At 36.8% G+C, this 14,835-nt stretch overlaps 1 protein-coding gene across 1 annotated transcript in view; it reads left to right on the top strand.

The window, feature by feature from the left end:
* The window catches only part of LOC149801863 (scavenger receptor cysteine-rich type 1 protein M130-like), a 54,979-nt gene extending 45,410 nt beyond the window's left edge, over positions 1-9,569 (top strand). Inside the window, exons 10-16 of the mRNA XM_089956234.1 lie at positions 637-948; positions 1,895-2,200; positions 2,589-2,915; positions 3,617-3,919; positions 6,116-6,424; positions 6,919-7,215; positions 8,927-9,569. Of these exons, the coding sequence (XP_089812360.1) occupies positions 637-948; positions 1,895-2,200; positions 2,589-2,915; positions 3,617-3,919; positions 6,116-6,424; positions 6,919-7,215; positions 8,927-9,510 (2,438 nt within the window). The 3' untranslated portion in view covers positions 9,511-9,569. The remainder of the gene's footprint in view (positions 1-636; positions 949-1,894; positions 2,201-2,588; positions 2,916-3,616; positions 3,920-6,115; positions 6,425-6,918; positions 7,216-8,926) is intronic.
* The last annotated feature ends 5,266 nt before the right edge of the window (positions 9,570-14,835 follow it).

Genomic DNA, 14,835 nt, shown 5'->3' with positions numbered 1-14,835 from the left:
AGACCATTCCATGTGAGGTCGTAGACCTTGCTTGGAAAGAGTGTCAGCTACGACATCGAATCTACCGGGAATGTTTCTGATTTGCACGTAGATATGGCGACTGTAGCACCACCGTAGAAACTGCTAAATCAGATTACACAGGTCGGGTGATTTGGTGCCCCCCCCCCCATTTCAGGAGGTAGATCATCACTGCAAAGTTGTCGGACATAATGAGGGCCGTTTTCTCTGACAGTCGGTCCTACTGGGGGTGAAAGGCGTAGATGACAGCCTTCATGTCTGAACGATTCCACGTTCTGCTGCCAGTAGTGTAGTCAGGAGTAGGTACATATCGTTATTTCTGATAGGGGCTTCTCCTGCGGAATCCCTATGGTCAACCAACTAACCAAGGTTGCGCCCCTGATGTAGGAATGATCGTATCTCTGGTGTGATCATGACTGATTGATCGAGGTAGCAGGCTAATATTCATAAATAATGCAATTGGGGGTGTATTCTCGGAGAAACATAATTTACTTTAAAAACAATTGATTTTCCTTGTTTACTCAAGCCAGTGTGTGTAAGAGTTCGTGCAAAGCCCATCACTCGGAAGAAGGCCAGATATGGCATTTCTCGGAACAGTTGTATTAATTGCAATTTCAGTTAAACTTCACCCCTCGACTTTCTTCGGTGCGGTTCAGTTTTGGACTGGTGGAAGCTATGGTCTGACATGTGCAGATAATTTTGATGAGAACGCAGCCACTGTGACTTGCAGAGAATTGGGGTTTCAGTACGGGAGGCCACTCTGTTGTTCAGCAGCGGGGCCAATCGATCTTCCAATAGTGCTAGCAAATGTGTCCTGCATTGGCACAGAGTCTTCCCTCACGACATGTTCTATCAACACAAGCAATCTTCGCTGTCTATCTGTCACGTACGCTACGGTGGTGTGCACGAACTTCCAGGGCAGCTTCAATGGTAATTGTTTTACTCACTCACTTACTCACAAACTTTATCTATTTCTAGTGTCAAATGTTATAATAACTGGAGAAATACGGAACGCTACTGAGATCTCTGTTACGTGTTAAAGAAGTGTTGTAAGTATTGTGCAATGATAATTACTCAGACTCAGATGGATTTAAAACAATCTCTGGGCGAATATGTGACAGCGACCGCTTAGGGGTCATGTTCTGGTGACATTTGAGTTAGCCAATGGAAATGCATATTTCAGAAATTTGAAAGTGACCCGAATCAATATCCACACACTGATGCTCTTCATCTATACTGCTCAGTCTTTTAAATGCAAGGATAAAATACTTCATCTGATTGATAAAATTAGTGATTATGGTAATAACATTTGTCACCAGAACATGACCCCTAAGCGGACACTGTCTGTGCAGTGTTCACGTAGGACAGTGAAGACTTGTTTTTAATTAGATTTAAAATTGCAAGTCAATATGTGCGGTCTGTTGGAATTTACACGCATATTCAGTTTACTTTTCACACGCTTATCATATTACAGCGTTAAATTATTATTATTATTATTATTATTATTATTATTATTATTATATCATCGTTATGTTTCCCTCCCTTAATTTTTTATTGTAAAATTGAATTTGCCTGATGGAATTTGCATGCTTGATGAATATATTTATTATTTCAGGTATTATGAATCATAATGACATCGCGATCAGTTTTCTTCGGCATATGTTATAAAATACTTTCTCTTAAATTTCGTTTAACAGACGATTACAAACATGCATTTTCTAACAGTAATGTTTCTGTTGGTTTATATTAAGAGATGAATAGAGATAAACTACATATTAACTAACAGCCTTTTATGGGAATATAGAATGTAAGTGTCCGGATAATCTGAATGAAGGCGTTCACCTTATTGTTTTCTTTCGTTTTCTTTTTTCACAAGGCCGTGTTATAATATCCCGTGGAAACATCGGGCCAGTGCAGATTAATTACTACAGTAATCAAGGCTACATCTGTAGCGAGGAGTTCGGGGACAAAGAGGCTGTCGTCATCTGTCGGCAGAATGGATGTCGCTATGGTCTGGCTTACAAAGAGATTACGTTCGATACACTGTCCATTCGTTGGCTCCGGGGTTTGGGTTGTAACGGAAATGAGACAAGCATTCGGCAGTGCGCCAATCTGCGCTTTGGGCAAATTGGTTCCTGTGCTTGGGACACAGTAGCAGCCGTCTTCTGCACAAATGATGAAGGTAAGTATATTATGCAAGTTAGGACCAACGTAATGATTTTAAAGAAATACATTTGTTGAAGAAAGTCAGAATTCACAAGAGGGAAATATATAAGGTAATCACGATTTACTTTTTATATTGAATATTTATAAAAGTTAAATAAAGAAATAACGTGATGTTAAGAAAAACTGAATTCGACAAATTTGTAACTGAAGGATAGATTGAAATTTATTCTCTTAATTTTCATAGTTTCATCGTGAAGTTTTTACATTAATATAAGGATCAATACAATTGCAAGCTTAGAATTTTCATCACTCCCTTCACATACAGTATCCTTTCTAAAAACGATACATATCATTAATATCTACATTGTTTAATATGTTATAAATACCTTTTAACTATGTTCAAGCTAAATTGAAAATAGACGTGCGCCTCACAGATGGTACAGATACAGATGGCCGTGTTGAAGTTTTTCTTGGCGGACAGTGGGGTTCAATTTGTGCAAACAATCTTACTCAAAACGAGGCTGAGGTCATATGTCACCAGCTTGGATACCATGACGGTGTCCTTCTACAGCCTGTTTACTATGGGAACAGCAATGGTTCCTTTCTTCTGACAAGTCTCAGGTGTCCCTATAGAAACGAATCAAGTATTCTAGATTGCTACTGGAAAGGTTTTGGAGAAACAAACTTGTGCGGCTCATCCACAGCAGCTGCAGTCAAGTGTTTTACAGACGGTAAATAAATGCCTTTAAAATAAGAAGCCTGTTAGATGGCGCTTGTTCTGAATGTAGACATGTATGCTATTTGGATATCTCTTTAGAAAGAAAACAAGCAAATATTCCATATTAAAGTTCTTATCTCAACTTGATACAAATTATGTACATTCTTACCAGTGCACGATTTGTTTCTAACTTTCTTGTTTCAGAACACTATTTGTAAAATTTGAAGAAGAAAAAATAATTTGGAAGAGTTGTGCAATTTGTGATTTTGCTTTTGGGTTTATATCTTTACCAAAAAACCGAAACAAAGTACTATATAAATAATCCATTTAAAGATGTGATGAAATGTATAATATTTCTTGTTCGGTTAAAAATATGTTTTGCTCATTATAATATCCAGGGGCCGCCCGTCTATATAGGCAAACTAGGCAGCTGCTTCGGGTGCCAAGTTAAATGGGGCGCCAAATGTGAGGAGAGGGTTTAAAACTGTTGTGGTGGGGAGACGCCGATTGCATGGTTCGCCTAAGGCGCCATAGCTGGCAATTATTCTAGGGATTTCTGGAACAAACTACAATGAATGATTCTGACAAGTATTTATACTGCCGTCAAGTTTTCTTAAAAATGGAATATTTATTTGTATTAAAATAAATGGACCCACGTCATTTCATTTTAGTATTTCCGAACTTTAACATTCCTTGGTTTCGATTTAAATTCAGTCCGCTTGAGTGGCTCTACTACTGTCAACTATGGCAGGCTGGAGGTATTTGATAGGTCTGAGAGGACATGGATGGCTGTTTGTGACGAGGATTTCCACACGCTTCAAGCCACTGCGGTTTGCCGGCAACTAGGTTACACAGACGGAAAGCCACAGTGCTGTTCTCCCTTGGGGACAATTTCTGACCCAATCACCGTTCGAACTATTTCATGTGAAGCCGGACATTGTTATCTGCAGAAAGGAATGTGTACATCAAACCACTACGTGGCCGTATACTGCAGTGTAATCACAGTCGATGTTGAGGGTTAGAAAATTGATTATCGGCATTTACTATCTTTATTCGCAAAATTTTAATAGTTGGAAGTCATTGCTACTTTGGAAGAGGTGTAAAATTTGTCAGCTTGTTGGTGGGGTATTGTCAGAACCAGAAAACAAAGCAAATTACTACATAAATGATTAATCTCAAAGTTATAATGAGAAAGAAATGTGTGACATATATTAACATAGAATCGATGTCGAAAGGCAAAAGTACCGTGAAAGAATAATCAGTTTACAACATTTTTCGCAAGCTTGGCTGTTTATCATTCACTAGAATTGTTAACGTAGTCAAACAAAAAAGTAAAAGTATCACGTGGACCCTACTGTATTATTACTAACACCGGAGAAGGACTGATAATTAAAATATTAAATAGCTCCAAGTCCCAAGTCTGCAAGGCCGACGGTCAAGGTGCATACAATATAAAAAGAATAAGGTGAAAGGTGTAACAATTTAATAAACTATATCACGGTATTCAACACTTTTTCCACGCCATTTCTTTCAATCAGTACAAAGACCTATTCAAATTGCCAGTTATTTCATCACGCGAATGTTTTCTTCCTGTATTCCTTCTATGTTACTCATCTGTATCTTCCGCCTTGTCGGTACTTCCGGTACCCGTGTTTCCGTTCTCCGGCCCTGCGTCTTCTAACAACTGCCTAGTCTCCTGGATCCCGCCTTCGCACAACTGCGTATTTCCACGTGCTCTACAGGTCTTCTTCTTCTCTTTCTAATCTTCGGGTGGTGCTCTATCCCACATGGAAAGCTCCATGTGGATTAGAAAGGACGTACAGATTTGTCTCCTTGCTCAGTCACAGACCTTTCATCAGCATAATGGCAATTAAATAATTAGGTCAACTCACACACCCACATCTAAATATTCCATACACGCTCGTTCTATAATAAAGGCTACAACAACAACAATAGTATCAGTACTTCTGATACATACACACATATCCCTACTTTCTATTTGTTAACTATCAACGTCGACAATACTCATACGCATTCCCTACCTTACAATTAGAAAAGACACATACAAATATAAAAATGCCTAATTATATATGCACAAGGCCAACAATACGTAACTCTGCAGAATCCATATATTTAAATACAAACAAATACAAGTTCTAAACCAACTCACTATTAAATTCAGTTATGCGCCATGATGCAACATCGTAACAGGTTACACCATACACTTCAATTCTATCCTACAAACTACATATGTTAATCTTGAATATTAATAATTTTCTATACGCTACGTTACGACATGCTGATAATTCAGCTATACATAGACAATTTTTACTAATTAAAAGCACATAATAGCGTATAAATATTACAACACCTAGTTAGGAGGTGTGACAGATTTGGGCGAATATATTTTACCTCAGAAGCATTTGTTCCAAATCTCGTCCGAATTTCCATGAACTCCTTTTTCTCTCTCTTTTTTCAGAGTGCACACTTTACTTCGGAGTACCGTGATGTTTCTTTAGTTACGTCAAAACCCTCTACTGACTCTTCCAAAATAAATGTAACATGATAATGTCTGGTTGCATTATAACCGGCTCAAACTTTGACTATTTGAGTTCTTAGTGGATACTGGTGGTCTCTTTGAAACTGCTTGGGGTAGTAGCATTGACATGTTATAATGACGGATTTCCCGGTCCAATGCCTAAGCCAACCGGCGACATCACTGACTGATTGCAAAACAAACAGCCTTTCTCATTAACGCAGCAAAGTTCTCTTTGAATTAACATAAGGTATATTGTAAAACACGTATGAAACAGTAGTCGTATATAATAAGAAAAAGATAAAGCTTTGCTTGTGAGGAAACTACATACTAATAGAGAACTCGTTACCTAGGCTCAGTTTTTGTTTAAATATGTATGGGTTTTGTGCTTCTAACCTAAATGGAAACGAAAAGCGGATATCTAATGCAACAGAGTCAATAAATATAAAGTTTATTATTTATTAATTTAACTTTCATGTACAAGGAAATAGAAGGTGGGTGAATTTAAAGCAAAATATCAAAGAATAGCTACATCTCTAATGAAAAGATCAGACACACACACACACACAGATATATATATATATATATATATATATATATATATATATATATATATATATATATATATATATATATATATATATATATATATATATATATTCTTTTCTGTTACAAAGGTCTTTCAGTACGGCTTCCTTTAAGCAGCTTCTACGGTCCAGTGGAAGTAAGTCGTTACGGATTATGGGGAGCCGTGTGTGACGTAGACTTTGATGACGTAGACGCTGGTGTCGTATGCAGAGAACTGGGGTATCAAAACGGTGTAAAAGTCTCCACTGTCACCGAGCTGGGATTTCCCGTGATTCAAGGATCCGTTCGATGTACAGGGTCAGAGAAAAGCTTGATGCAGTGTCAGAGAGGAGATTTCAGAGTCGATCATGGCTGCTCGGGACGAAATACTGTTGCTGGTGTTATATGTTCTTCAAATGGTAAATTCCTATACAATATACAGCTGTGTTAAAAAAATATCAATTATTTGGGGAAAAATATTTGGGGGACAACTGCCAGGTCGTATCTTCGTGATCTCTCTTCAGTTTTATCATCTGTAATGCATCAAATCAAAGACAAGATAAGATAAGTTATTTTTTAGTATAAAGTCTTCTTTCCCCATTTATCGGCTAGTTTCTAGACAGAACTCTAGGTTCAGCCTTTTCATAGGTGTAGTCTAAATTTTTATCTTGGCAACGTTTAACTGTTCTGAATGTTTTATACGTAAGTGAATACATAATTCGTAATGTCTTTGGTTGAAACTGGTCTTTATTTGAAGTAAATAAGGATCAACAAATTTAATAATATACGAAACATACAATTAATGTAATGCAAGTTATTCAGTGCACAAAAAGCCAAAACCAAACAAACAAACAAAAAAGGAAACAAACACGTAAAACAACAACTTTGCTATACCGCATTGACATTATTGCAGGAAGTGCTATAGCAAGATCTAATCTCAGTTCGGACAGCAGTGGGTTGATGCAGATCCAAGCAGATTCTGACAGTCTGGAAATAGCCGCAGAAAGCATAACGGATGTAGAAGCAGCTGTATACTGCAGGGCTATGGGATTTCCATCTGGACGACTACAAGTGTTTAGTTATGGAAGCTATGATGTCACTAAAGTTTCTTGCAACGGAAGTGAAACTTCATTCTTTCAATGTAAAGCTTATTGGGACCCCAGAAAAGCTGGGAACGGGACAAGGGCTGGAGTCAAGTGTGAAAAAGCAGGTATGTCATGTCATTTTGCCAGCTAACGAGTCTCCCCTTCAGAATGTGAACCAAGTTGTACAATGGGATAAAGTGCGTGGAAAAAGCATGTATGTATTGGGTTTAAGGGCACATAAGCGCAATTCTGGCTATATTGTGCCGAGAAGTTTTAAGCAATCTTAAAATGGCATTCTGAAGAAACATAAAGGCAATAACAGTGATATAAATCCTTGAATACAACGTCAGTTTATTAAAATAAAATCTAACTCTTTTAAGCTGTGGATATCCTTCTCCATGAAATCATGATCAGTGGACGCACCACATGTACAACATGTTGCCTCTATTAGTTGCCTCTTAGAAAATGAAGGAGGGCGCATCGGGCTTACTCTGTTTACATCGCCCACTCCACAGGCGGAGCACGGAAAAAGTCAGTTTGGCGGCCTGATCTGTTTCAGCATAGTGCAAAAAAAAAAACAGCACACAAATACGGACATAAATATATTTACATAAAATAAGAAAACTCGTAAATGAAAGATTTTTGTTCTTCAATTTGTTACTAGAATGGCAAACGATATATTATTTATCGAGATTAGTTGTAGAATAAAAGTTAAAATCTTATGTGAAAATACACTGATTTTTGTGTATTATAAGATCTGTAGGTTTTGGAATGATTTTAGTAAACTCCAGTATGAAAAGTTAAGACCACTGATTTTAGTATGTTGTCAAACAAGAATGTTTTATTATAATTTCAGTCCATTACTGAATTGGAGAGTTTATTTAGTTTTGATACATTTCGACAACAACTCTTTCCACATTGAATCTATGTAATTCTGATACAAAAGTAACGTTACCGTATTTACTTAGTGCGTGAAAGGCCTAATTTGAACAGAAGCAAATACTTACATTTATAATTATAATAATCGATAGTGGTTCCATTTATATAATTGTAAGCTGGCGTTATTCCCAACAAAATCATAATTTTATACAGTTTTAAAGGAAATATATTTTGCAGTTCATCTACACTCCCTACAATGCCTACTGAGTTGCACCCTTTCTCATAAAAGCACCTCTTTTCATCAAGCAAGTTTTGCTGGAAGTTGAAATATAGCAAAATAGGTCTTTTGCAGTTGAGGCAGGAGTTTTATTTTAATGAGAACTCGCAAAAATTCCCTTTGTCCTGAAAGATTTATTTCACTTGCAGTAAGCTGTCTAAATATGGACAAGCGCTGTGAAACGGACAGTTATGCCTCGGTTGTTTGTTACTACTTTCTTATAACCACGACATGTACATTTTGCCAGGAAGGGTTCCTGATACACTCATCAACATAACCTTAGCCAGAAAATCTTATTTGCCAGGGTTCCGAAAGGAAACCACCATGTAACACACGTAACGTTCAAGCTGTACAAATTTAATCAACCATTACGAGAGTATTTAATTTACATTATAATTGCTGGACATATTATTCAAAGATCGATTTAGCCTGATGAATTCTGGTTGACTTATTGCAAATGGATTTGTGTATAGTCGAAATCCCAGACAGGCGCCGAACTTGAAGCGTCCATGAAATTAGCTTTTGGACAAAAGAGAAGTTTTACAAGTAAAGGAGTAAAAATGCATCAATTGCCTTGAATAAAAAAGCAGTTTAGAACTTTGAAAAAAGTGGAAAACGAAACATGTTTTTTTTATTGAGATTGCTATAAGATACCTAAAAGCGCCTTATTTGCTTTTCAGAGTCACCAAGAGAAATGAAAACCAAAGCAGATGCACAAAATAATCTTGTGCCGATATTGATCGGGGTTGCCGTGATGTTGGTCATCATAGTTGTGGTGGTGGTTATAGTCCTAATCCTTATGGTCAAAAAACGCAAGTCTAAACCTAAAGTACAATATAATCAGGGTATAGTTGAACAGTCTGTGGACGGGAGCTTTAGTGTTACTAATCAGCTACACGGGGTTGTAGGTACACCAGACGTCAGAAGGGCCAGAATAAATCGTGACGGAACTGTGATGTATATCCAGAACATCCCAGACGCCTACTCCAACCCAGGTTATGAGACTTTACCTGTTATTACCACTGCCTCTATTACACAAGGACCAGGACAGGTTTATAATTCCACTGAAAGCATAACCAATGCTACAGCCAGAGAAACAGAGGTAAATGGTCTTGAACGTCAGATAATTACAGCAGTGCCGACTGGTCATGATGATGAAGCAGCGAGTGATGTAAATGAAACATTTTTCATGCGATCCATATCTGAACAGGGGCATGTAACTTTACAAGAACATTGGGAGGTGCAACCGACAACATTTAGCTGATTAACGTGTATTGCAGACATGATAAAATTATATTTGTTTAAATTATTTTTCTATCAATAGTACTTTTCTTATTTGTTTTTTTCTTCTTCTGAAATTCGAATTATATTCAAAAATTGTACGCAAGCAAGTAAAATAGCTATGTACTTTCCAAACAGCAAAGTTAAAGTTAGTTTATATCGGAGAGATCATATTGGTGTGTGTGTGTGTGTGTGTGTGTGTGTGATTTTGGATTTTTAACGTAGCTTTAACAATTTGTCAGCCAATTCGCTACCATGTCTGCAGTGTGGTGGTTTATAGTGATAACTAGCGTTGGGCATCGTGCCGCAGACATGTAGCATGATGACCCACCCAGTCAAATAATCCTGACACCAGACTTACCAGTCCTAGCACTAACCACAGTGCTGAGCGCCAAGCGAGGCTGCTACTAGTACCATTTTTATAAGTTTTTTTGCATGACTCGGCAGGGGTACGAACACGCCACCTCCTGCATCCAAGGCGGACGCTCTAAACACGAGGCCACTGGAGCAGTTTCATATTGATGTGGAAACATTTTAAAACTTAAAATAAGCATTAAACATTCATGAATTAAATGCACGTACATAAGCCAATGTACAATGCAGTAACACCGAAGATATGTTCAACGTACTGATATATCATAAATTACACTTTTGTATGCCGGCATAGCTTCTGTTGACGCAGCGTTTATTCCGCAAATGGCACATTTTAGACCAATTGTCCTTCTAAAAAATGTAATTGTTAATCTGGTACAACGCGCCATTTTTCGGACCTATTACTGGAATCGGCGTTATTCAACGGTGTTAGCGGTCGACTGATGCACATCTTCCTCTAGGTGTCTCATTTTTCTTCCGACCTGGTTTTGGAGACCCGTCGTTATTGGCTGAAAAAGAAACTCAGAACAGATTGGTACTGTCGAGAAAAGTCAGGTTTCTTCCCCAGTCAATATCCTAGTAACAAAGACAATTTCACTTGAAAATTAGATATTAAAAGAAGGTGTTAGATGTCACTGAAACTTTAGTTCAAACCTGAACTACCTTAGAGCAGGGAAATAATTCACTTTTGTATTGATTTATATGGATGATATCGGAGGAAAATAATGGTGAATTTCAATACGATTTATGTGCTGTTGGACCTAGTAATCGTTAAAGTGGCTTAAAATGGTTCAATTGTCTGATAGCATCATTAACAATTAATATAGGTTTTAGAAAAAAAATTATCATCAACATTTTACATTTCCGTCATGGCAAGTCAATTCCGACCACCATTATATCTTGTATACCTGATATTCCGAGTCAGCTTCCTTAGAAAAGCTCAAATACACTGTTTAGTAATAAATTAAATAATGTATGTGTTAATACAGTATGCAAAGGGGAATGGAATAAATAATTCAAGAAAGTAGTGGCTGATTTATGAAGGAAGGTCAACAAGAGCAAGATTTTAAACAAAGATGAACTATCTTGGACTCATATAATTGTGTAATATATTCATGGTGCTTCCTTCTTTTTTTGACTTTCATTCTATTATGCTTAACCTGGTACTTTCTCACCTTGACCCGCTAATTTTCTTCTGTGACCTCTTTAATAATTTTAAGGGAGTCACTTTGAAGCGAGAAAAATATACTAGCGGAAACCCTGATTACATATATACTGGATTTCCCGTCTGATGCATTTCTCGTCATTAAAATAAAGAAACATGCCTTATGAAGCTGAGCAAGAGAAGGTGAAAGCACAAGTAGCAGGGACCATAGGACTATTCTTAATTCTGAGAGAGAGAGAGAGAGAGAGAGAGAGAGAGAGAGAGAGAGAGAGAGAGAATTGAGACGGACAGACCGATCTGTAAAGTATTCCCATAATGGCTGTCAAGACTACAAATACTGAAAGAAACATATCATGAATAGGAAAGTTAACAGGTCCGAACGAATGATAAGAAACAGCAAAATCCATAAACCAGGAATAATTAATTAATACAAAAGAGGACAAGTCAAAACCAAGCAAAAGAGGCATGTACATAATTTATAAAACACGACAGGAAAACGAAAAAAAGAAAAAAAGAAAAAAGAAAGAAAATAAATAAATAATAAAGTCAAGAAATGATTGAAACTCTAGATAAACATAAAAGAACAATTCAGAATATACAGATAAATCTAAAGAATAAAACAACTGATATAGAAAATGCACCTAGTCATGAAACCAATCGATTTGAATACTGTTAACACGATAATCTGGTTTGGGACCAGACTTTAGTGAAGAGCAATTTCGTGAATGAGATAGTTTATAATGTGATCGAAAAATTATAAAATCTGACACCATACTCGGGCACATAAAATCCAACAATCAATGGTACAAAATTACGCAAACCGATTTTAACAACTGATATCATGGTTTCGTCTACAAGTATATGTATACAATTTTTTTCTTTTATTCAAATAGTGATATTGAATACATTTAGAGTTTTGGTTAAAACAGTGATACTGGAACGGAATATAAATCGTGGCGTCCAGTTGAAGACCACGAACTACCTCGAGTCCCACCGCTCTGTCGGATTATCATGGATGTACCACGCTTAGGCCTCCCCTCCCAGTCTGACGAGTGATCTCCCAAGAGCCTCACTGTTCGCTGCAGACCTGTTGTTCCCCAAGCTCTGGTTCCTCACCACGAGACAACCACTATCTTCATCCGAGTCGACAGCAGCAAGCAGGCTGTACAAAAATCAACATAGTTCTGCAACTCGGCATCAAAGATATAAACTCTGCAGCCAAAATCACATTACAAGAATGACCACTCACATGTCCAGACCATAGTCACACACCTCCCTCCAAATTCATATATATGGTCACACCTCAAAATTCAGACCAACGGCCACATCCAAACATCCAGCCGAAAATATAAAGACAACAGCCGTATGGTACACGAGACACCGTCATATGCAACTGTAATGATAATACTTTACACATACATGCACGCAAAGTTGCTCGTTACATATAAATCATTTCATCGGAAATACTGTACAAGATTGTTATTGTAATAACCAGGTTCTTGTATGAATGTGTATCCAACAATAATATTTTTACAGAGCGATAAAGATTCGAGTATTTACTCATCTTTTAATACGTCTGTTCAGTTATAAAATAGCGAACTTGAATACAGACTAGAGTGTGTCTAATAACGTGGCGTTATATGACATAGGTATGACAATCTGTCAACTTTAGAATAAATATTGGAGCATCCTCTATATGGAACAATTCTACAACATAATACAAGCACTGAAAAGAGAAGGCAGTTTTATATTTCGCCTACCACCACAGCTGAAGAAGCTCTTGTAATATTTACAGCTTCCTGACAAAGACTTTTGTTTTTGGAACGGTACTGTCTGATTCGAGTTTTAATTACCACTGGTCGTGTAGTCCTACAATGTAAGATGCCTCAACCGATATTTTTGTTTTGGGTCACCGTGTTACTGCCTAAGGAACGACGCTGTGTGTTTCGATGTCGACTCGCAAAGGAACGAGATGTAAAACTTTCAGGAATGTCTCAAACACTTGGCAGCCCATATATCCGCTTTCCTACAAATTAATGTGATATTGCTTTACTCGAACTTTACTTACTCTGATGTCTTTTTTTCTAATAAATTCAAATTCTTACACAAGCAAATGGACATGTTTTCAAGTTCCGTTGACCTAAAAAATTTCACTTGGCTGGAATGTAGTTGAAGCCATGAATGCCACAGTCTGTTTAAAGGATGATCAATATCTTGAACAAAACGAAGTTATGTAAACACTTTATTCAATATTAGTATAGTTTTATTGTTTAGTTAAAGACGGAGCATAATGGCCTAAAAGCTTCAGTATGTGCTGAACGATTTGATTCACTTTCTAATTTCTAAAAGGTGCATTTCCATTGGCTAGTTCAAAGGTTACCCGAACAAGACTCCCAAGCGGTCGCTGTCAGATCTTCACGTAGGACAGATAATATCCGTTTTGTCGTTGCAAGCACTTTGCTCTTGCAGCCTGGGTGTACCGAACTCAGTGTTTTGAAATAATGTAAGACGTAAATAAACCACTTCCGAATGTACGCGGAAACGAAATCCGAGCACATTTTAGTTCAGATATAATGCATACAGATTAAGTATACACAGTTCGTTCTTAACATAAAAAATAATCTATTAAAAGATCAACTTATAAAAGTTATAAATATTGTGATACTTTATTCATGAGACAAATCAGACCAACAAACCCAGAAAAAACAAACAAACAACAAAACAAAAAAGAAGAAAAAAAAAATGAAAATAAAAAATAAAAACAAAAAGGAAATAAATCCCAAAGATGAAGTCAGTCAGTGAAATGACAGCAGATGTAAGACAATAAAATTCCAATCCAAAAAGGCGTTGTAATGGACCCTTTTTCAAAGGGAAAATGACCCATATGAACTTTTCAAAGGGAAAATGACCCATATGAACTTTTCAAGGGAAGAATGACCCATATGACCTTCAAGGGAGAATGACCAATATACATTTCCAGAGTATGACTTGTAAATATATGCATTAGCTGAACAGACAAAGAAAACAAAATATATTCTGAAAATCTTGAAAAATAATGAGAAAGAGTTGAAGCCACCAATTCAGTCATGGGACGGGGCCTAATCAGATAATAACAGATAGTAACAAGATTTATGATCGTAAAGAATGCAATAAACTACTCAACATCATTTAGCCTATCATGGAATATATATATATATATATATATATATATATATATATATATATATATATATATATATATATATATATATATATATATATATATATCAAACGAATATATGCATGCAATTATATTAAGATCACATTTAATAGATCAGCTATTTATCTCAGTAAAACAGAAAAGAAATGAAAAGATGAAAATTATTGGCGACACGATGTTAGCAACTTTAATATTGGGACATGAATCAGTATGGTACACAGGAACAGCATTTCTATGACACTGACACAGAGTTACACCATTACATTAGATGTATTTCTGCTTCTACCGAAAAAGCGCTACGTGTCCCAAATGCGTTATACTTTGGTAAATTGTTACCTATGTTGCCATTCAGCACGGTACACATCCATGCTTCGATTATACGTTTTTGTTTTCTTCTTGTCTAAGTACTGGTATGGTTACATTTATAAAAGGAAAACAATCGTTGCATCAAGTGTACTAAACAGACAAGATAAGGGGTCATCCATTTAGTATGTACTCAAAAAATCTGGCAATGCTTGACCCTTCCCCCCTCCCTGTACACATGCGTACTTTTTTAAACCCCCTCCACCTGC

Source organism: Sinohyriopsis cumingii, chromosome 4 (assembly GCF_028554795.1).
Source record: "Sinohyriopsis cumingii isolate HCF-2022 chromosome 4, ASM2855479v2, whole genome shotgun sequence".
Taxonomy (NCBI): domain Eukaryota; kingdom Metazoa; phylum Mollusca; class Bivalvia; order Unionida; family Unionidae; genus Sinohyriopsis; species Sinohyriopsis cumingii.
The sequence above is the reverse complement of the archived record's forward strand: the minus strand, read 5'-3'. Positions and strand labels throughout refer to the sequence as shown.